Source organism: Falco cherrug, chromosome 9, assembly GCF_023634085.1.
Source record: "Falco cherrug isolate bFalChe1 chromosome 9, bFalChe1.pri, whole genome shotgun sequence".
In the NCBI taxonomy this organism is placed as follows: Eukaryota; Metazoa; Chordata; class Aves; order Falconiformes; family Falconidae; genus Falco; species Falco cherrug.
In genome coordinates this window covers 18577312-18599876 of record NC_073705.1, presented here as the reverse complement: position 1 = coordinate 18599876, position 22565 = coordinate 18577312, and the positions used below count along the sequence as shown (strand labels likewise).

Genomic DNA, 22565 nt, shown 5'->3' with positions numbered 1-22565 from the left:
TTCCCATTAGTAAGAGCTACGGTTTGTCACAAATCAGATGCGAAAGACTCCCTGACAGGATGACACTTGTTCTTAACACTTCTCCACACTCAGTCCTCCAAGCAATTTTATTGTTATTTTTAAAATAAAGCTTTAAGACAACTACTTTGAGATCACAGAGTAACATTGGCAGTTTTCCTTTTACCACTCAGTGTTCAACTAAACTCCAGTCACTCTAGTGCCTCTGAAATTAATTCTCTCTACATTATGCACCTACACCAGGTCTTGCTACAAAGACCTGCAATAAACATAACGTGTTAGCAACGAAGGTAGTAAGGATAACTTTCACTATCTTCACTATCACCTGCCTGCTCTCTTTGATAATGCATTGTTTGCCTGCCTCTTCCACCTGGATGTCATATTTAGCATCCCCTCACAGGTCAACTTCTAGCTGTTGTGTCGTGCTCCAAATTTAACATTCCTTCCTTCTGAAGACAGGAATCTTGGATTTACATCAATAGGTCCAAAATGCACAACTTGACAACTGAGATTTCTTCTGAGACCACCCTTCCTAGACATAGCAGACTGTATTTAGGAAAAGATGGAAGAGAAATCTCTAAAAACCATGGGCAGCCTTTGCCGATTAATAAACTCCATGAGGAGGTACTAAAGACTGGTGCAATACATTTCTGTTGTCCAAATGAGACCACCTTGTTGCCCTCAGTGTCACACTACCTTTCAACCATTGATGGCACAAACAAAATCTGCATTTTTAATCTGCACAAGTTTATATGCATGTTTATCAAGCTTTACAGTTATATTCCTTACTGAGCCATGACGAACCACATTTCTGTTCTAAAATTTGAAATGCCAAGCCAGAAAAAAAATCAGAAGTAAAAAAGTTAATTCCCTTAAAAAGAATGCTTTTCAGGCTTGTAAAGTCTGAAAGTTCTTGAAGTACGTGATGGCAGATGCTTACTGGTTTCTTTTCACGAACATCCTAAACATTCTTCACGCTGCTAACAGCCAAAACCTGTTTTCTATGAATAGCTGCACTGATGAAGCTTTTCCAACAAATCTGTAGTAAACTTCGTCCTTCTTGAATCTCCTTCTCTCACTCACTGAAGCAAGTCCATTTTTTTCCCATTCTTTCCATGGGACAGGAAACACTGGTTAGTCAATGGCTACACTGAGCAGCCAAACAGAGCACTCAACAGCTGAGCTCCGCCTCTGACTTCCCAGGGAGCAGGGTTTCTTTCCTCAGCCCAGTGCTGATTTTCATTACTTTTACAGGAATTTAAACCCTCTCTAAAATTAGTTCAAAACTCACAGATTAAAAGTGATGTTTGAAGAGATTTATTGAGAGGAGTGTAGGAAGAGGATTAAGGAAAGAAAAGGAAGATGGAGCAACTGAATAACCCATTCTTTAGCGCACCACACTAATTCTTCTTCTATGCCACTACTCTGCTAACTCCAGCTCCCAAACCTCACTCTCCCACTTGTTAGTTTCAAGGCAACTACACAGGCACTTTCATTGCTCTATCCTTCTCACCGAGTTTGGTTTAAAATTCAAGAAATTGCAAAAAAATTCAAGACGTACTTGGAGGGGAGACCATAACTACATTGCTCATTTCCTTCGAATACCGATCTGAAATCTAAGCAAACATTTCAGAGTGAAAGTTTGTGTTGTGCTTATCTCAGCTGAACTGAGATCGTTTTGAAAGGCAGAAATACTTCTACTTAAAAGCAACAGGTATTTTCTCCTCTACACTTCAGATGTTAAAGTCACTATTAATCTCCCAAAGCAATTCGGGTACGCAGAAAGAAAAACTCCTGAAATTCTTCAATAATTTTAAGTATGCTTTTCTTTTGAAAACAGAAGAGAATTGACCTGCTATAGTTTGTTGGTTTGTTTTTTTTTTAAACAAACAAAACCAACAAGTGATATGATCCTGCAGAACCAGGGAACTTTTGGAACACATCAGCCTGCCACATGTCCACAAACTTTCTATTGATTTTAAAGCCATTAGAGAAAATAGCTCCAAATACACTTTCTGCCTACCTAGAGTTGTATGTCTTAATCTTTCAGGATGGAGTGCAGATCTTTCTACGTAATAATGTAAGGCAGTCTCAATCATAAGTCTGTGAAGAGTCCCTACTGGCTGCCCCTCAACGTAACCTCATCAGAAGACTGTTCTAGTCAGGTGCTTCAGTACCACAGGGGCAGGGACATACAGACAAAAAGCAGGCTGTGCTTTTCAACATGTTAATTTTATAAGCTACTAAAAGAAGAGTAAGCCCTACTAAAATGGACAAGTGACAGAGCAATAACCCCACAATGTACAGAACATGTTTTTTAACATCACATAAACCACATACAGCAGAAAAGATAATTGCTACTACAAAATAAAGACTAATAATAAGAAGTACACAGAAAAAATTCCATGCACGCAACAATTCACAGGTTATTGACCATTAAGTTCTGACTGAGAAGTACCTTGTGGAGGGCCTGGCTGTTGATATCCTGGCATCGGCCCATTATAAACTCCATATTGCGACTGAGGAACCCCTGGCAGTGGCTGTCCTCCGTAGGCAGGCTGCTGGTATCCGTGATATCCAGGCTGAGGTTGCCCATAAGGAGGCCCTGTGTGAGCTTGCTGGTTTACACTCATTGTATTCACATCCCCAAACTAATCTTACCTGCAAAAAGGGGGGGAGAAAATAGCTTTTAGCAGACATAAAACCGAACTGGCTAACTCCGCTACTGTTTTCACAGAAATGCAAGCTCCTGAGATACTAGGGAAGGTAAAACATTAATGGTAATTTACTCTTGCACAGCAGTTTTTTCAAGTAAGAAAAATGCTTTACAAGAGCTAGTTAGAACCAAGTATTTTCTGTTTAGAAACCATGTATTCTAATCAACTTATTTACTGCTTCATCCTGGCTAGACTTGCCATCATACTCTTAGAAAAAAAATGCCAGAATTTGCCATTCCACAGTAGATGCTCATCAAGCTTCCTCAGACACCTTATGAACTACTTCCACCTCACAGAATGTCAGACCAACATAAAACAGGTTTCATGACACAGATTAGAGATTCCTTAACATAACACTTCAGTAACACTGAACAAATTCAGTTTTCAACTCTATTTTAATCTACTTGATCATGTTTCCTTGCTACAAGCAACACACATCATCATCCACAAAGGTTGCTTCTTGAAAGTATTTGACAGAATCCAGAGCAGGACCAATATAAGGGGGTTTGGATTTATTTTTTCTTCAAACAATAGATGATTTAAATCCTTTGTTATGTACATAAATTTCAGAAAACAAAGATCTTCCAAAAGCAGCATGTTTACCTCAGTAAAATGTTCAAAATGGAAAGGCATCAAGGCAAAAATGTCACTAAAGGAGTTACACAAAAGTGTAAGACCTGAACCAGAGCATCAGAGACAGGAGAACTGTTTCTTAGCAAGGTTATGCAAGAAGTCTTGCTTAACAGACAGATTCCCAATTCCTCTAACTGTATAAAGATATTGCCTAATTTTATAAAGAGAAAAACAAAAATGGCATTGGGAGGCCCCAAACCAAGCAGGCAATTCTTACAATACCATGGTACCAAACAGACAGATAAGCCACAGAGCCCCTGAGTTGTGGAAAGCCGAAGAGATTAATTCATGGGCAGGAGATGCCCTCTTGGTCTGTTTCTCAGCAGTTTGCATCCCCTGTACTCCTTTGGACACTCCATATGTCACTGTTACCCTCTCCAGCTAAGACTATCCACACTAAAGCTGTCAAGAAATGCGTATTTACAGCAATTTAATTTTTTACTAAAAACTCCATTTTATATAAACACACAAAGTTAAGGTAAAGCAAATTACTAATGTTGCGCTCATATTTTGCTCCCAACCTTATGATGAGCTTGCGTGTTAAGATACATAGTAGATCTTAACACAGAGGAGATGCACAGCTCTAACAGCCACCAGCCAGTGGAGGCAAATCCCAGCAAGGAATTTGCAAGCTTAACTCAAGCGGATAACACACACACGAGCTGTTTTGCTTATACATTGACTACAGTATGCCAACCAATGCTAAGGTTGCTTCTTCACATTACCAGAAATATGATGTCAAAGAATTATTTCAACAATTGACACCACAGCTGTACAGGAAATATATGAAAATAACTACAGCTCTGCAAGAACCATCCACATAGAAAGAAATTCTTTCAGATCCATATATATAAAATAAAGGGAAAATACATATATCACAACAGACTGATCTAATTATTTACAGAAGCTTGCATAATACATATGTATTACATTTAAACTCCCATAGCTAGTAAACATGACAAATGTCAATACTAAGAATGCTAACGCTTAGTCTGAAATTGGATATTAAATTTTATATGAAGGGAAATAAATGAAGTTTTATATCTTTATTCATCAAGCCGTATAAGGGTAATGATAGGGCTTTTGTTTAGAAAAGGAACTTATCTTTGATATTTAATGGTAATTTGCACTTGAAAGTAACATATGTCATTTGCAACAGCTTACAACAGCATGCCAGAATTTTTGATCAGCCTGCAGTGTTTTTATACATGATCACACACAATAAACATGACAGCAAGCAAGTAATTTCTAAAGATTATCATTTACCACACCACCTTTGATATAGTTCTGCAGAACCGTCTAACCTGAGCAGCCATGAGGCCAGAAAAGCTGGACTTTGGGACCTGGTCCCTTCCCAAGTTCTCCTGAAGGTTAACCTCTTCCTCCCCAGGTAGGCAACCAGTGTCCCCAGACTGCAATCACTGACCAAGCCCCAAACACCTCCTGCTCAGCACAAACAGTAAAGTAGGAGCACTGCTCCTGCAAAGGCAGGGGTAAAGGGAAGGGCGAACGCAGCGCGAAAGCTACTCTACCCACACATCTTGGAACATCCAAGCAGGGCTTTCTGCCAAGGAAGGAGGGCTGCTTTCTCTTCTTCCTGCCCCTGAGTATTGCCTATTGGATTGTGCATCAGAAACTTGGCTTCTAGTTGCTGCTCCTACAAACAGGTCCTCCAGGAAGAGCTGCAGGCAAAGCAGCAGCATCCTGCAGGACCTCCTGAGCTATAATCATTAAGACACTCTTCACAAGTTACACCTACAGAAATCCCTGAACAGATCTAACATTTGAACAAGGAATTACTACAGGATCTTTCATGCTTTTTCTGTTTTTTAAAAAAAGCACAATGGGGCAAGAACTCAAGCATGTCCCTCGTAAACCACTTCTGACTTACTGTTGTGAGTGTATACTCAGTAAGCAATCTTACCTGATGATCTTTTACTATGGGCTTTTTAGCCTGCCCTCCCCTCTCTCATGTGTGTATTCCTGCTTGACTGGGTAGCATCTGATGGCTTGTTGCTCTCTCCACAATAACACTGAAACCAAGATGTAAGCTCACTTAATGCAAGTCTTACAGAAGAAAAGAGTTCTGAGATATTTTCCTTCACTTTTATGGGAAAAGTAGCTCCACCAAGGAGATGGTTCTAACTCAGTGCCCCAGCTAAAAGGCAGATACATGTCAGACCTTCAGGTGGCCCATGTGGCAGCCAGCACAGGCTCATCTCCACCGCTGCACAAGCTCATGTTGCTCTATACTCCCACAGGGTCAAGGAGGGAGAAGACTCAAGAACAAGCATGGTGTTGAAGCTGAGGACAAGGCTGCTTCATTATTTTGGTTGCTCGACTTGCTCTAAACATAAGGCTAGTGGCAGGCTTGCTCATCACTGATGTGGAATACCATAAAGGGCAGGGCCAAGAGTATCCACCTCTGAGAAGGCTTAAGACAGTTGTCACTGAATGAGTCCGTTTTCCTTCCCCTCCAGTATAAGTCAATTGTATCAAACAGCATTCATGTTGTCTCCACCCAAAAAATATACATATAAATTAGAACTTGGTCACTTGAAGACATATGGGGGAAAGGGAGAATTTTATGCTGTGTTATGACATGGCGGGGGGGAATCACAGAAAGAAAGAAATACATAAACCAGATAGGGATAAATGGAGGAAACAGGCTGTTACAGTATAAAAATCCTGAGGATATTCCTTTGCATGTCGTAACACATTACCAAAACTAAGCCAAACATAATATTAAAACACGCTGTTGAACATCACATTCCTACTCAGCACAAAGCTCAAGCACACAGGACTCATGCTATTGGGAAAATACTATGACAACAAGTGGTCATTACCATAAATAACAAATAATTTTCCTGCAAAGCAGGAAGCACTCTATGCTGTTTTCTATTTCTCTGCATAAAGGCAGTTGAAGTTTTGGTCAAAATAGGTACGCAGCTAAAATTCATACTGTAATGTTGTTATACAAGACAACCACTGCAGATCAGCAATGAACTGATGGGAGGAAAAAATACACAGTAATACTGGGGGGGAGGTGTGGTGTCCAGCAGCAGGGGGGCATGGAATCTTTTAGCTTTTACAATAGTTTCCAGATTCCTTCATATCCAAACAAAGCAGACAAAAAAAGGCCATAAAACCTGCACTGTTTAAAAAAAAAAACAAAAACCACCAACAAACCAAAAACCAGTGATTCATATGAGCTTGTTTCAATCAGCAAATCTCCCAAATCACTGAAAACTACATATTCATCATTTTTTATGGTATGCATTCACTGTTAATTCCCTTTTGAAACAAAAAAGCTTCACCTCATCATTTTTTGATCGCTTTCTAAAGAATACAGCAGAATTACTTTCCTTCGGAACGATGCTAGTGCCTTTTTTACTGGTCCCAGAGAAATAAGTCTTGTTTGTTTCAATTTCTAGGGAGACTGACCCTAAAAAAAACAAAACAAAAAAACCCAACCCCAAACCCCCAAACCACCAAGACAACAGTATAGCCTCCTACAGTATGCTGAAACTGAAGGAAATTGTCTGCTTCATTTCTGAACACAGAAATCAGAATTGTTTCCAACAGATGGGAAAGCATCCTCAGAGACCAAGTCAGAGTACTGCCTACAGTGCTTTTAACGCTTCCGTTCTACAACTTTCTGGAGAAGTAGCAAAGTTGTGCTACTCTTATAAGCAACTAGACTCTGGAGCCAAGAACACTCTTCTGGAAGGCAGATGTCTCTGCTTTTGTTTCATTGACAGCTTGACTAGGTCCTCTACAAGCCTCTGCTAAGTCCTTTCATGGAACACTTGTTTCTTTTCAGATAGAAGAAACTCCTGTTTTGATTTTCTACAGAAAATTCTGGAAGTCTGAGACAGGCAACTGATCTGGAAGCACTAAGGCCATTATAACCAATGTCTCCCATACATTTGTCCACATCAATCCAAATGGCACTACTGGAACTGAGCCTCCAATTTCACTGAATTTTTGTGGTGCTCTGTCCTTCCATCTGGGCAGATACTCAAATTGTCACACCACAGGTAATATTTTCTTCATCTGTGCATTTTGAGTCATGGCCAGAAACATCTGTTTTAACAGTTCATGAGAAGTATAAGACACACAGTTTTCAAAATGAAACTTTACAATCTACTATTACTGAAAGTCCAGAAGCCACCATATTTTCACTGAAAACACCTTCAGGGGAAGAGAGGACATATTAGCTGCTAGAACTTCTTTACACAACAGTACTGGAACAGATTTTTACAGTCCAGTCTTTCCCAGACTGATTGAAAGGGTCTTTCAGGCTTCAGGACATAAAAATCACGGTTCACATCTAAGGTGTGATCACTTCTGTGTTCCTCTAAAGAAAGGCCGCATTAAACACCGTTTTGTTAGACTGATTCATCATCTTGGGCAAGTCCAATACAACACACAAGTTAGAAGAGTGAAAGTGGTTAAAAACTGGCTACAAAAAAACAGCTTAGTCTTGACCTAATCTTAAACCTACCATAGTTTCCAACCCCTGTCACCACCACTGGATTCTTACTTCAGTAAGATTTTACACTCTTTGCTGACATAAGTCTCCTGTTTGGACTGATTTACATCTCTCTCTCTCTCCCTATAATAAAACTCTAAGGAAATACTTGAAAAATGCTCAGTTTTTGAACTGGACAGCAACGCTGTGGAGACAAAAGTCGTTGAAAAAAATGACACAGACAAAACCACAGTGAAAGATTTCTCTCTTCCTGAGCTACCTCCACATATATGTTACAACATGTGAAGTCATCTGACTCATTTCTGTGAGCTTCGCACAAGTGTAATTGATTAGGAAAAGTTACAAGAGTAGTTTAAAGAGTGCAGAAGGCAGAACAGGTAAATAGGGATATACAGAATAAGACTAAAACCTATGTTATAATGTTAAACCAGTTTTCTTCACACACATTGTAGCACTGGCCATCTTTTGCTCAAAATTTCTGTACTCTGACTTCCTCTACACAAATATGCATTACGCAATTCCTATCACTCGTAAGAAACAAAGAACTTCAGATTCAGCTTTCCCTAACACACACCGCCCAGTGTATACTGTCTTTTAGTGTTTTCTATGGTAACACAGAATCTTGCTGAACATAAATGAACAAGCTCTATCTTCCCAGTTCATTGCTAATAATGCTTTTCAAACCTAAAGAACAAGAAACATCCACCTTCTCTTTTCTGCGGAGACCTTGTGGTTGATCACTTTTAATCACTCCTTGTACCTTGCCCTTCCTTAGCCAACCATCAATTCTTTCTTGGATTTTTGACCCTCCTGATAATAAGTATTACAGGAAGAAAATATAGTCCTATAGTAGCAGGAGAAAACATTCAAAGAGGTTCAAGCATCAAACGACTCATTAAAGAAATAACCCTTTAGATGTCTGTTCATTGCTATAACTCAGCTTTTGGCCATGAAATTAGAACCTGGAACAAATATCACAGCACACTGAGAAGAAATATTCTTTATATTGGTGTCCACTCCACAGCCTGTCTATAGCAATAAAGAATCCTGAGCGATGCAGCTTCAAGTGAAAACGGGGAGTTCCAGAAGCAAGAAACTTTTATGCGCTAAACTGGACAGAAATGCTTATGCTTTCACAGACAGTGTATATACGTGATTGAAGATAAGTCTCCTCTAAAGAGAGAGGCTCTAGACCACATATATTTCTAACAGAACACCTACTTTAGTAGAAGGGGAGGGGAAAGAAAAAAAAAAGGTTAATGCCAAGTTCCCTAAACCTACTCAGGACAACTTCATCTTAATAAGCGAGACTTTATCAGCAATGAGACACCCCCCATTCTAGTGGTGTGATTTTATGCTGCCAGTAAAGAACATAAACATTGCATATGTGTCAGATAGCAACTTCTCTCCTTCAACATCCTTCCCCCAACATTTGGCAAAGTTGCCTAAGGAACCCTGTTACAGAAAAGGATCTAGAAATATTGTTATCGAACTATCACATTAATGTCTAAAAACCAACACTGAGTACCAAACTGAAAAAAAATCTGTATTTTAACATGACAGTACAAATATTAAGTCTGGTGGATAACTTCCGATGTGGACATAAGCAATTCACCTATGTTTCTGCAACCAGTTCCGTCAGCCAGGAAATTTAAACAGAACTTCAGGGACGGTGTGACAGTCACCAGGGAGGCTCAGTCTGGATGGTGCTGCAAAGTCTCTCCAATAAGGATTTCAGAGCTTAGACACCATACGCATACACTGAAAAATACACACATATAGCCCAAGAATAAAAAGAAATGAAACCAACCTGACTCTACTGAAAAACACTGAAGTACATCCCAAGAACAAAAAGAAATGAAACTAAATTTCATTCTAGTACAAAAGAGCATTGCTCCAAAAGACAGAAAGCAAGCCCCAACACCATAAAACAAACACGTTTAAAGCCCATCGACATGGAACCTTACATAAGCGCTTTTTCGAGACTACACTTGTATTTCGGTCATGCCCCCTCCATCCCTTTCCTCCCTCCTCCCGCAAAGCCCCAGACAGCCGCCAAGTCGTACTGCCAAACGCAGCCGGGCTCCGCCACCGGGCACGGGACCCCCCCTCCACACGCCTGGAACGAACGGCAGCTCCAGCGGCACGGAACCGGGGGCAGGACCGCGGATTACCCGAGATTAGGGACGCTGCAGAGGGGACACCTGCCTCACCGCGCACTCGGCCCGGCACAAAACACCGCGCCGGGGGCGAGCGCCGGTCCGGCTCGTCGCCCCCGGGGCCCGCCGCACCAGGGCGGGACGCCGACGGCTGCCCCCCGCGCAGCCCGTGCCCCAGAGAAGGCCCCGCAGGCCGACACCCGCTAAACCGAGCCACGGAGCTCCCGCCGGGACGCGTTACAGGAAAAAGCCCAGGCCCTGCGGAGGCCGGGCGCGGCGGGCCGGGGAGGGGAGCGGCAGCGCCTCAGGCCCAGGCCCCGACCGAGGCGCCGGGCCCGGTGCCAGCCGCTCGGCCGCCCCGGGGGCACCCGTACGGCCGGTGTCCCCCGCCGCCGACCCCGAGAGCCGCCCCGCGGCCTCACTCACCGCCGCTGCTGCCGGGCCCGCTTCCGGTTCCCGGCCACGGCACTCCCCCGCCCGCCGCCTGCCACGTCCGCACTCCCCGCCAACCCCCGGCCGCCGCCGCGCCCCTCCCGGCAGCGCCCGGATGCTGCGCAGGCGCCCTCGGCCAGGCAGCGCGCGCACCGCCTCCGCCCGCCGTGCTGACGTCACGCCGGCGGCGGATAGCGGCCGAGCCGTCGCGGGCCCGTGCGGTGGGAGTGCTCTCGTTCTGGGCCCTCGCTGGGCCCGGCCGCGGCGGTGCCGGCAGGTCCGGCCGCCTCTTCCGCAGCCGATGGCCAGGCCAGGCCGCGCTTGCCCCGCCGTGCCCTGCCCCGCCCCTTGGCCTCGGGCAGCCCCGCGGGGACGGCCCCGGCCGTGGCGGGGGGCACAGCCGTGGGGACTGTTTCCTCAGCCTCTCGCACGGGCCGAGAACCGGTGTTCGGCCGCAGGAACGGCCGAGCTAGGGCGGACGGCACGGCTGGGCCTCGGTGTTGCGGGCCCTGCGTCTAGCCAGCGGCCTGGGGCGGGCCTTGCCGAGGGGTTCCGGGCCCCTCCTGCACCCAGTGGCCGTGGTGGTGCAAGGGCTGTTCGCTGCCCGGTAACGTTGTCTACCGGCCCCGCGGCGGTGCAAGGGCGGCGATGGAGCCGCTGGTGGCGCAGCAAAACCGCGTCCCTCGCCTGTTAGGGTTTGAGCGTGCAGCAGCGAGCTGTGAAGCGTTTGTTAGTCACTGAGACCTACACACGTGCAGAAGAAGGAAAAGTATGTCCCCTGGATCTGAACAGAAAAATATGTTTTAAGACCTGTAGCAAAGGGGGAACATGAATTTTATTCCTCCTGTAACTCTGGGGGATCAAGGTGCCTCGGGATAGCCAGGAGGTCTTGTCTGTCGGGGTCCTAAAAGAAAAGTAGTGAAGGAGTCGGCATTGGTGAGACCCCCCCGCTGCAGTGCTGCATACAGCTCTGGAGCCCCAGCACAGGAGAGACAGGAAGCCGTTGGAACGGGTCCAGAGGGCAATGGACATGGTCAGGGACAGACACCTCTGCTGCACAGACGGGCTGGGAGAGCTGGGGTTGTTCAGCCTGGAGAAGAGAAGGCCCTGGAAGACCTTACTGTGCCTTTCAGTATTTAGAGGGGGCTTGTAAGAAAGATTGGGACAGGCTTTTTAGTAGACCTTGTAGTGATTGGACAAGGGGTAATAATTTTAAACAACAAAAGGGTAGCTTTAGACCAGATACAAGGAAGAAATTTTTGACAGTGAGGGTGGTGAAACACTGGCACAGGCTGCCCGGAGAGGTGGTGGATGTCCCATCCCTGGAAATGCTCCAGGCCAGGTGGGACGGGACTCTGAGCAGCCTGATCTAGTTGAAGATGTCCCTGCTCATGGCAGGGGGGTTGGACTAGATCACCTTTAAAGGTTAAAGGTCTGTCTGTGACCCAGCTGCGATGCTGTTCTTTTGGCCATTTGGGACTATGCGGTGCCCTGCAGAGAACTGTTTGAATCCCATCTGTGTAGCTAATCCTGGCTATTCTGGTTCCAGTGTCTAATATTAGGAGTGGCTGTTGGGGATGTCAGGGAGCAGCAAGCTGCAGAGGGAGCACGTTAAATCTATAGTCTGCCCGTGGTTTTTGGGACAGACACATAGTGCTACTGTGTAGTAACACTAGCTGCACAGAGAAAACACAAGTGGATAGCACATCACTTGCAAGCTGTTTTTGTTCAGTTTCTCAGGGTCAGGTGCACCTGATCTTACACAAGTTTGTGCCTGTGTCATATCCTTGCCTGAAGCTCATGCTAATGAATCCCGAGTGCTGGGTCACTCCAGGGTTTGCATTTGGAATGGGAAGTGGAAATAAAATTTTCACTGAAATGCTTCCAGCTTTAAGAGTGTCAGACAAAGCTCTGGAGAGACAGGAGGTGTGCTATTTTCAGCCACGCTCCGGTGAGAGATCCATCATGTATGTGGGGGGGCACAGAGGGTGAGATTGACATGACACGTGTATAGGACAACTCTGGCCCCTTACCAAGAGCAGAATCAAATGTCTAATCATAGGCAGAGCAGCAGCTGAGAGTCCAGCAGAGCAGTGAAGGCTGGGCTTGACAGTCTCAACTCTCCTGTGTGTGAGTGAACTCAAAGGAGAAAGTGAGCAGAGGGCCTTTTGGGGGACTGGAGAGTTGTGGTGGGAACTGTGAAGATGGGAGTAGAAGATACTGTCTGTTAAGAACTGGAGTCTGTTTTGAAGTTGGGAAGACAAAAAACATCCAAAGCACAGTAATCATGGGAGCTGAAGAAGAAATGCTCATCACTCTGTCTGGAGGTGCCCCCTGGGGTTTCCGGCTGCAAGGGGGTTCAGAGCAGAAAAGACCCCTTCAGGTGTCAAAGGTAGGACCTCGAGATGTGAACTGAGGGCAGAGTTGTTCTGTTGAACTCTGATATCCCTACTGAGTCTGGCATCTTCACTACTGTTAAGGAATGCAGGAACTCCTTACTGTGGCAGCAGATCTTAAAAGAAAAACTTGGGTGGAATGGTCAGGTAGGGTGAGGGGTGGGATACGGGTCCTGAAATGGATGCTGCTGAGGTAGAGACCAGCGTCAGGTGAAGACCTGCTTCAGTGCAGGTCTGTACAGCTCAGACACTTTATAATCTGTACAGCTTTTCCCATTTGTCAGCAGAGAGATAACTATAGTGACAGAGCAGGAAAAAGGGCTCAAATTTGGAAGCTTTGGTGCTTGTGTGAGACGTCCAGCTAAAGAAAGAAAAAAAATTAAATGGAAGCAACAAAAGCCATATTTGTAATTCAGTTCAACTATCCCTAATGCTTTGTTACTATATTCCAGATTTCAAAATAGATGCACATTTCTTAGGTCTCTTCTGTTGGTGAAACTTTCTCAGTAATGTCTGAAGTGAATATTTTTGATGCTCTAAGCAGCAAATATTGGTCCATTTCAAGAGTTAAAGAAAAGCAGTTGTTTGGATGGGAGATGAAATAATAAAAAAGGAATAAATAGGAACCTTGAGTTGTACTACTTTTAATAAGCAGCTGTTACTGTTCTAAGACTACCAAGTAGTTTCAAAATTAGGAAAAAAGTCCTCTGTTTATTAAGCTCATAACAGCTGCAATAGCCTTGACACAATGATATCTTGGGATGTCTGACTGGAAGGCACCCAGCAGCAGGAATGAAAAAATGCTATGCCCAGCTCCTTCTGTTTCCGTAAGTAGACTGTGTCTCTGATAGAGAGTTTGAAAATGAAATGTTCTGTGTCATTTGGCTCACCCCAGGTCAAGGAGTGTTTGCTTGTAATTTCTGCCAAATGGTTTGGAATCCCATAGCTTGGCCCTGAAGTGGATGTTTCTTACATAGAGAAAGAAGATTTTTCTCCAAGAAAACAACTTCAGCACATACTCATAGAGATTCAAGTGCTGAAGAGAAAGACTCAATATCCTTGAAACAGATATCTGTATCAGTATTTGTTAGGAAAATGGGATTTTCAGTGGCCACATAAACTCTATAGAGTCTAGGATTATTTTGACTCTTGTTTTTCCCCCAGTAGACAGGAAATTGGGACTGAAGAGGGAGGAGATACTGAGTGTCTTACAAAGATTACTCAGGACTGCACAGTGGCAAGAACTAGCCATTACCCAGGCTAAGTTGCATCTTAAGTGAATGGAATACTGCTCAAGGATTAATAGCACTTCCAGAAAGGTATTAACTCAAAGTAGCTCTCACCCAGAGCTGGGTGTCATACCTTAAGCCTAGAAATACGAATATATATGTGTTTTACAATACTGGGATATTGCATAAAAAATAATTATGGAAAATATAATTCATACAAATCCATTTGAGGCTCAAAGTACACATCGTTTTTCAAGCAGGACTTTGATTTTATAATTAATATTTAGGTCTGTTACTGTCCAGAATTTAATGGCATCCAGGTGACCATACTTTCTCACAGTCTTAAGGGCACCACCATTTAAAAAGTCTCCAAAGAAAGAATTTGCAGATCCTTACCAGGAACCCAGTGAGATCATGTCTGAATGTAAACTGCTTAGAAGAGAATAAACCCCCAGGAGTCATGGAGTAACCTAACTGTCATCCTCTCACTATGCAGAGAGTAGAGATTTGAATCTCAGTTTTCGCCTCTTTGAGCTCAAATATCAACTCTTCATTCTTCTGCAGTTGACACCAGCAGGATGAAATCTGGGCCAAAATGATGCCTGAAAAGCATCTTCCAAAACTCTTAACATCATTAACACTGTCTGTCTGGATATTTTAGGAGCCAAAGATGGGAATGATCCCATCACTACAGAAGCCTGACCAGGGATTGTGGCCATATGATATAGCACAGAGAAACAGGGCAGTATTGTCTGTTTCTCTATGGGTTTCTTAGAGCTGGGACTTATGTGGATGAGCAATTTGCTCTGTTCGGCCTCCATCCAGGAGATCAGTGCCACTGGGCAGCACCGGGAAGTGTGGTCAGGGAGAGTTGTCACTGAGATTGAGCCTGCTTAGCACAGATAAGGTCACATAACAACGCGATGTTCATTAGTATGGCGAGGAATGTGTTGTTTGTGTATGGAGAGACAGATTAGACAAATGAGAGGGTTTATTAGTAAGCTGATTGCCTTAGCAGAACAGAAATATTAGCGCTTTGGTTCTTACAGCAAAACCTGTAGGTTTGGACAGAATGGAGAGGGACAGAACAGGAACATGGATGAATCTAGAGACAATGTGGTAAGAGATACAGGCTTGAATATCTGAAAGGTGCCTGGAGATAACTGAGTAGGTACAGCTGGTGTCTCAGGGGATTCCAGTGCTGTCAATTTAGGTAATTTCGACTTCTAGACTAGAAAAGTCATAGTAGTAACACTAAGGAAAGATGCTTACCCTTGGATGCCAAGTCAAATTGTTTCTGTATACCCTTCTTGATGAAAAAAATTGGTAAAAAGCTAATGTGGGAAATGAATCGAGTGTAACAAGTTATATATAAATGATATGCATTGTAGTCATGTAGAGATCCTGGAATTGTTAGACCAGACTAGGTTACCAGTCACTCCATGTCCTGCTTCCTTTTCCCTTTGTTTCCTGCACGTGTTTCAGAGAAAGTTGTAAGCTTCACCAATGCATCTCATTTTCTAGTAATGCAATGCGGAGGGAAATTCTTTCACCCCAGCTGATTATCAGCATGCTCTGTGAAGTTCATAAGAATTGACAGCCCTGGTGGTTTACCCCACACATAAACAGGTAATTATTTGTGAGCAGCTAGTGCTTTACTTGTCTGACTAAATCTTAAATGGTTTCCTAATGAAGATTTGATAACATCAAGCAGCTAGGCATTCCAAAGACTAAATGTTGCACAAGGTGGGATTTCCTGTCTGAGTCACTCATGTTGTATTGTAACGCCCTGCATAATTCATCATCTTCCATGATCAGTTTACACATCATAGAGTCTTCTTGCCTTTCTTCTTTCTAAAGTTTACATCATCACCATCTTTTTATTGCTTCTCTACATGGAGATTATGATAAAATCAATCACTAATTGCTGTTCTTGGTATCTTTTTTTTGGTTTTCCTGAAAATTCTTTGGGTCCACTGTATGGTCTTTTCTTTCCTTTTGTTTTTTGGGGGTTTTTTTTGGAGATGAGATGATATTTAATGACATTAGAATTTTTTCAACATTATTCTCAATGCTCTTCAAATACATTGGTGGGCCTCTCAATTGCTTGTTTCATCCTGAGATGTTCACAATGATGGCTGAAATTAATGTCTTTTTTCAAGTTGCAGCTAACTCAGAATGTACAGCAAGCGCAGGCATTTTAAACCATCCTTTCTAGTGCAAAGTATCCAACTGGCTGCAACTAAATAAAGTAAATGAACATGTTGAAAGTGGAGTGTGAACCCATTTTTCTACCGACTGAAGGGATGGATGCATAGCTGTAGTTTAAACCATCTGACCAAGCAAAGGATCAATTCTAAACCTCAGTCCAGCTGGTACAAAGGGGTAGAAAAGCAGCTGGATCTTCACATGCTGGATCCAGCTGCCACAGAGCTTCCGTGCCATCTGACTCCCTGTGGGTTAGACAGGTTCAGGGACATGCCTAGAGTAAGATGCTGGAATTACATACTTGTGGACAGCTTCTTGGGTCATACATAACTAACTTCATGTTCAGGTAACCTTGTGGAGCCAAAGCAGCTCTGCCCGCCTCGGGATCAGGGAAACACTCTTGCTTCTTCCAGCAGTGCCCAATAGATATTGAAGAAAAAGCTCAAATTGAAATAACATAAGCAAGACTGAAATGTCGGTATTAATTCCAACTGACTGTATAGTTCCAGATTTGTGACTGTAAATGTCTATTCCTTTCATCTTAAACTTGCCTACAAGAGTACACACTATTTTGTTCTACCCAAACAATCATTTGCAGTGTCTGGGTGCTAAAAATGTCTGATGTGTACGTGAATGATACCATACTGACGTGTATATGAAAGGGGTACCTCAACAATTCAGTCTTATCAAAACAGATATTGTAAGAGTGGTGAAACAAGAAGAAACAAAAGAAAATTTATTAGTGTCTGGGGAGCCCTCAGCTGGAAAGAATAGATAATTTTTAAATTAGGGTTGTATTAAAATATCAACTCAGTAATGAGTAAGCTGAAAGAACAGCAGACATCGATATGCTCAGCAGGCAGATACACAGCAGGATCAAACGTCAACAGAGCACATGAATAATTCTGCAGCAACGAGGAAGACTTGGAATACAGAGAACTAGAGAAACAAAGAGTAAAAAACCACAAAAGGAAAATAAAATCTCCGTTTTGTTCTTAGTTACAGCAATGTCCTTTCAAGCGAAATCAATTGAACTAGTGTGCATTCATGTTCGGCTTATTGTGATTCTTAATGAACCTTTTAACTCTTACGTGGCAAAGCAGATAAAGTACAGTGGGAGTTTACACTACCCCTTACCGAAATAAAGCTCATTTGGTATAGCTCAGTAGCTGTGGTGCACACAGCAACACAACACAACTAATCTTCAGCCAGAAATAGTCATCAGGGAAGAAAGATAAGCATAAAAAGCAAGAAACAAAAATGATCCACAGATGGCAAGATTTTTATTTTAGAAAGACTGAGGGAAAAGTACATGGTTCTGACATGTACAGCATTTCTTGCAAAGAGAAACTGTAAGTAACAAGAAGGTTCACCCATTCTGAAAAGTGAGTATGGGAGAGCAATACTATCAGGTTCCTGGAGGATTTCTTTGCAATAAGGATATGTGCATCAAATGCACTTTAAACAAAAAGCAAAATAGCTCATCTGAGAAAAGTCATAAGATGGGACATAAGCATTAAGCCCATAATCAACCAAAGCAGAAACATAACATATAACTATATTAGGGAAATAATTTTTACAAAGATGATCAGGGCAGCTTTAAGATGGCACAAGTGCATGCAAGCTTGCCTTTAGGTTTGTTTGTTGCTACAAAACAAGATTTATTCCATGAGGGAGAAACCCAGTCACTTACTAAACAAAACAAGGAAGCTACTTGTACCTCCAGCACAGTCTTGTGCACGAGTAATACTGAAGAAATAAGTGGAAACTGGAGGCTTTCCAGCTGGTACTGATAGTAGAGGAGAAAGGCCTGGGCATATTATTGCATCACAAGAGGATAAGGAGCCAGTGAAAATGATGCCTCTCTGAAAAAAAGGCAAATGTAAACAAATGAGCTTCAGGTAGCCGTATCTAACTGAGATAGGAAGGCACTGATGTTACTGTCTAATGCACAAGTGGGAATTCTCTAGAAACATCACACCTATGGAGCCAGACACTTTCAAGAAACATGAATGTAAAGTAGAGCAGCTGTAGAAAGAGAGGGGAGGAGAGACGGCTTCTTTCACCTAGCAAAAGGTTGAAAGATATAATTGCTGTCTACAAACAGATGTTGGGCAAATAACCAGCAGCACTGCTCAAATATAGGACAGCATTGTCACTGACCAAATGTGCACAAAACAACTAACCAGGGAGGTTCAGCAGCAACTTTCCAGTCTAGAAAAAGAACTGAAACTCTTCTGCAATCAGTTTATGAACTGGACTAAATAATACGGCACCTGAAACAACAGGGGATTAGCGCTCATAACTCAACAGGCTCCTTTCAGTTCCCTGTTTTGTACGAATACTCCGCAGCAGTGCAGTGAATTGTTAGGGGAAGCAGTGACGCAGGACTGTATAGCTTCTAAAGCAAGAATTGTTTAGTCATTTAAGGACAGTTCATTGCAACCTCCTTTTTACTTCTTTCTCACATATCCCCACTTTCTCCTGTATGTTTCTCTGCAGACAATTCACTGTTTCTACTGCCTCCTCTGCCAGCTACCCATGCTGCCTGTATGCCATCTCGCTGGTCCCTGTGACCCACAGCCTGGCTGCTCTGTCTCATTCACATGACATGTGACATTATTCCTGCCAGAGGTGCCAGCTCTAACCCAAATAGGCCTGATGGCTTCCAGATTGGCAAGCACCTTCTCTTCCTCTCCCCTTTTCAGTGGGCAGGCTGTTCTTCCTCTGTTTTCACAAATGTTTACTGTCACACCTAAAAAAGCACTGCTGGCAGCCTAGTCTGTATCAGTCACTAACGCTGGTTTTGGAGGGTGAAATGTGTCTGCCAGGCTGTGGAAGGAGTGCCTCAGGCAGCTTTGGGAGGGCTCCTGGGCATGTTTTATGGCCTGTCAGTGCTTAGGCAGGTGCCATCCTTGGCTGCCAGTGAGGGAACATGGGCTGCGGCACCTGTGGAACTTTCCAAGGAGCAGCTGGACCCAGGCAGTCACCACATGCTGGGGGAATGTGGGGGGCTCCACGGTTGCTGTCTGGCCAGAGAGCTGCAAGCTCTGCACAGCAGTGGGACAGCAGTGAGCAAGGTGCAGAGTCTGGAAGGGGACCCGAGCTCTTCCTTCCCAACAGAGATGAGGGGATAGGACCCTCAGGACAATGATAAAAAGGTGGTCTAAACAGAAATCCAGGTTATTATGGTTGCAAATCATCATTGCTCGTTGTATCAGCTAATGGTTTGGTTTGCAATTCCTTGTGCCTCAGTGGGGCTTGGAGCAACCTGCGAGGGAAGTAACCTTACACAGGAACTCCCTCCCAAAATAAGTACAGAGAGCAGATCGTGTGGGTGGACTGGATCGGTGGTTATGCCATTCCCTCTAACTGTTAGCATCTTGATTTATACTCTTTGTTTACTCTCAGATAGTCTTTAACCATTTATTGAACTATTCCTTTCTCACTGCCCAAGCCACTTCACTCTGTGTTTATTCTTTATTTTCGCTTCCGACCTTCCCTCCAAAGGACATGAGGCAATCATGCTTTTGACAAAGTGTGAACTTGGCTCCTGGTCTTTCATACATTACTGTCCTGAATTGTTTCTCCTCTGCTGTGTGACCACAGCTGTGCTGCCCGTTGCTTTTTGCTTGCACAAGTTGTCCAAGACTTCTGTTTGAAGAACACTGCTAGAAAAGCCTTCTCTCTCCTCCTTGCAGAGGTGAAGAGTCTGAGCAGTTTCATCTTCACATCCTATTTGCCTATTAGCAGGCAGGAGTCCTGGAAGATTCTCTTGACAGATGACTGTCATCAGTTGTGGTGAAACTATACAAGCTACATCTATACCTGGTGCATTCAATGTACTTGGGACCACTCTCTGGCACCGATGCTAGCTGCTACAGAGTGGAATGAAGCCAAGCAATTAACCTGTTCTCCCAAACAAGATGGCCACATGCAAGCTGCCCACAGGCAGTGGCTCTGGGTATGGTCTGTTCTAGCTCCCAAAGTATGCCTGGGAATTGTTCTGGAAAGCATTAGCTGGCCTGAGCCAAATATGTGCCAAGGATCACTTCAACCGTTTAATGCTACAGGCAGTTGTGGTCCAGAGCCCAGGTTCATTCGCTGGCATTATTCAACCTGCTGCTTGCTAGAACTACTGAACACATCTATGAAGGCTGAGCCTGTTTTTTTCCTGCACGTTCACACCTACAGGATGCCTTTGCTACAAGATGCCTGTGCTACAAAATGCAAAGCATTGGAAGGTCTCTGTACCAAAGTTCCCAAGAAATTCCTTCAGGTGAATGGAGTACTTGTCTAATCCGTACCTGTGGCTGATCCTGTGCTTGCCACTGCAGAACAATGGTGCTTATCCTCCTCAGACCGTTCCTGAGAGGCTCTCTTAGGGTTAGTGGGTGCTGCATTTTGGTACAGTAACCCACACTTACAAATATGGCGAATGCTCCTGTACAGTAACTTTTTGCAGACATAAGGGTTTTTTTGTTGTGTTCTCATTCTATCAAAATAGTAGTAGGTATGTCTTCCAGTTTGCCCTGTCTCAGTGTAAATACTGTGGAGGCGTATTATACTTAAGACTGCTGCTGTTCAACAATTCGTAGCAGCTGAAAAGAGTCCTCTGTTCTGAGTAAGGGTTTTATTCAGAGCTTGTATATCCTCCCTGCCCTTTAGAGCACAGTACCAGTGTGCAGTGCTAAGGCTGAGAACACCTTGTTCTGGAGGACTGAAGCCATGTCTCTGGATGACTCTGGCCTATGTTCAAGGCTGCCTCACTCTTTCTGTCCCAGTTCAGTGCCTGTCTCTTTAAGAAGACATTTTAGTGGCTAGATTTGCTTAATGAGCTCTAACTCCCTTAGATTTTGATCCTAAAATCTTTTATGTTAAAAGGAGCAAGGCCGAGCCTCTAGAAGAGGACTTACAGGGGACATGTATAAGCGTGTTTCTTCTGAACAGTTTCTTTTCTCCTGGCAATTAGATGTGGGCACTGGGATTCCTGCTTTTTGACAAACATACCTGTTCCTTCTGAATCCTTGCTTCAAAAAAAACCCTTGATATCCTGCTGTTTACTCTGTTTAGAGTAAAATGCTTATCAAGTACTTTTAGTACCTCTTCTGGTACATGTGGCATTATTGTCACTGGTATTACACTTCACTCACTTTTCAGCTAATCTGTTAGGTAACAGAAGACCATGGAGATAAAGCCTCTTTTTATCTACCTGCAGCCAACTCTGGCTAGATACTTGTTTGCAGCAACAAGTCCCTTGCTAAACCCTTTGCTCAGGCACAAAGAATGTGAATTGTTTGCAGTTGTTTATCTCTTCCCCCCCACCGCTTGTATTAAGGCACTTGATTTCAACAGAGAGAGAAAACTAACAACCCCTGATTGCTTGCATTTGTTTTTTATCAGCTTGTATCCTCTGGTACAAATCAGAATTAAGACTAGTACACCGAAGAAGAAGCTGTTCTCTCTTTCCCACACTGAACAGCATTATCCCCCTCACCAGTACACTCTGGGAAGTAACGTATTACAGTAGCCTCATGTGTACTTAATCGATTGGCAGCACCAGCATCCTCGGCCACTAGCAAGCTTGATCTCTAAACCTCTTGCCCAGAAGCCACCCAAGTCTGCCCTGCCACCCGAGAGACCTTCTTTCACCACCCTCCCTTGCTGTGTTCACCCCAGAAAGTGTGTGTACTCTCTCTTCTTTCTCTATACAAAGACTCCTTAATTAAGCTTCACTGTGGATGACCTGTGAAGTAGGTCTGCAGAGAGCTGGACCTACTTTACCAAGAGGCAAGTCATCCAGCATTACCTCTTAAACAGGAATACAGTGTTTGGTCAGGAAGTTATTGGAACTAAATAGAGAAGTGTAATTGTAATGGTTAGTGTAATTATAATGGATTAGAGTAAATATTCTCCTCTAAAATAGCTTCCAAGAAGAATACGGCATTGCCATGAAGATGTGATGTTATTCACATACCTAACAGACAAGGCACAGAAAAAGCATATTAGTGGATCTCTCTGTTCAGGTGGGCAGCTGAGACAAAATTTAAGAGCCAGAGCAAAAGACTATTGAAAAATGTCCTGATTTCCAAGCTCCTGTCATGTATGTCTCACAGTCTCACTGTTTTATTCAAGGTCACACAAAAAGTCATCCAGGTCTCCTGAATCCCACTGTAGTGCTTTAGCCACAGGGGTATCCTTCCTTGGACAAGTAAAGATGAAGCGTGGCCTTCGAGGAGAAACAAACTGTTCCAGTAACGAAAATGATGTCAATACAG

General features: G+C 43.6%; 2 protein-coding genes across 11 annotated transcripts in view; one reads left to right on the top strand and one right to left on the bottom strand.

Moving 5' to 3' along the window:
* Positions 1–10551, bottom strand: part of SEC24C (SEC24 homolog C, COPII coat complex component) — a 39107-nt gene extending 28556 nt beyond the window's left edge. For 3 of the 10 annotated variants that reach the window (XM_055720256.1, XM_055720258.1, XM_055720260.1), the window contains exons 1-2: positions 10449–10548; positions 2477–2679 (exon numbers count right to left, since the gene is read on the bottom strand). In XM_055720256.1, coding sequence (XP_055576231.1) covers positions 2477–2651 — 175 coding nt within the window. In that variant the 5' untranslated portion in view covers positions 2652–2679; positions 10449–10548. Of the gene's footprint in view, positions 1–2476; positions 2680–9478; positions 9959–10448 lie in introns of those variants that run through there. The other 7 variants (XM_055720255.1, XM_055720259.1, XM_014283855.3 and 4 more) reach the window with 5 other exon arrangements.
* Positions 10552–10651: 100 nt separating this feature from the next.
* Positions 10652–22565, top strand: part of SYNPO2L (synaptopodin 2 like) — a 41643-nt gene continuing 29729 nt past the window's right edge. Inside the window, exon 1 of the mRNA XM_005443846.3 lies at positions 10652–12846. Coding sequence (XP_005443903.1) covers positions 12742–12846 — 105 coding nt within the window. The 5' untranslated portion in view covers positions 10652–12741. The remainder of the gene's footprint in view (positions 12847–22565) is intronic.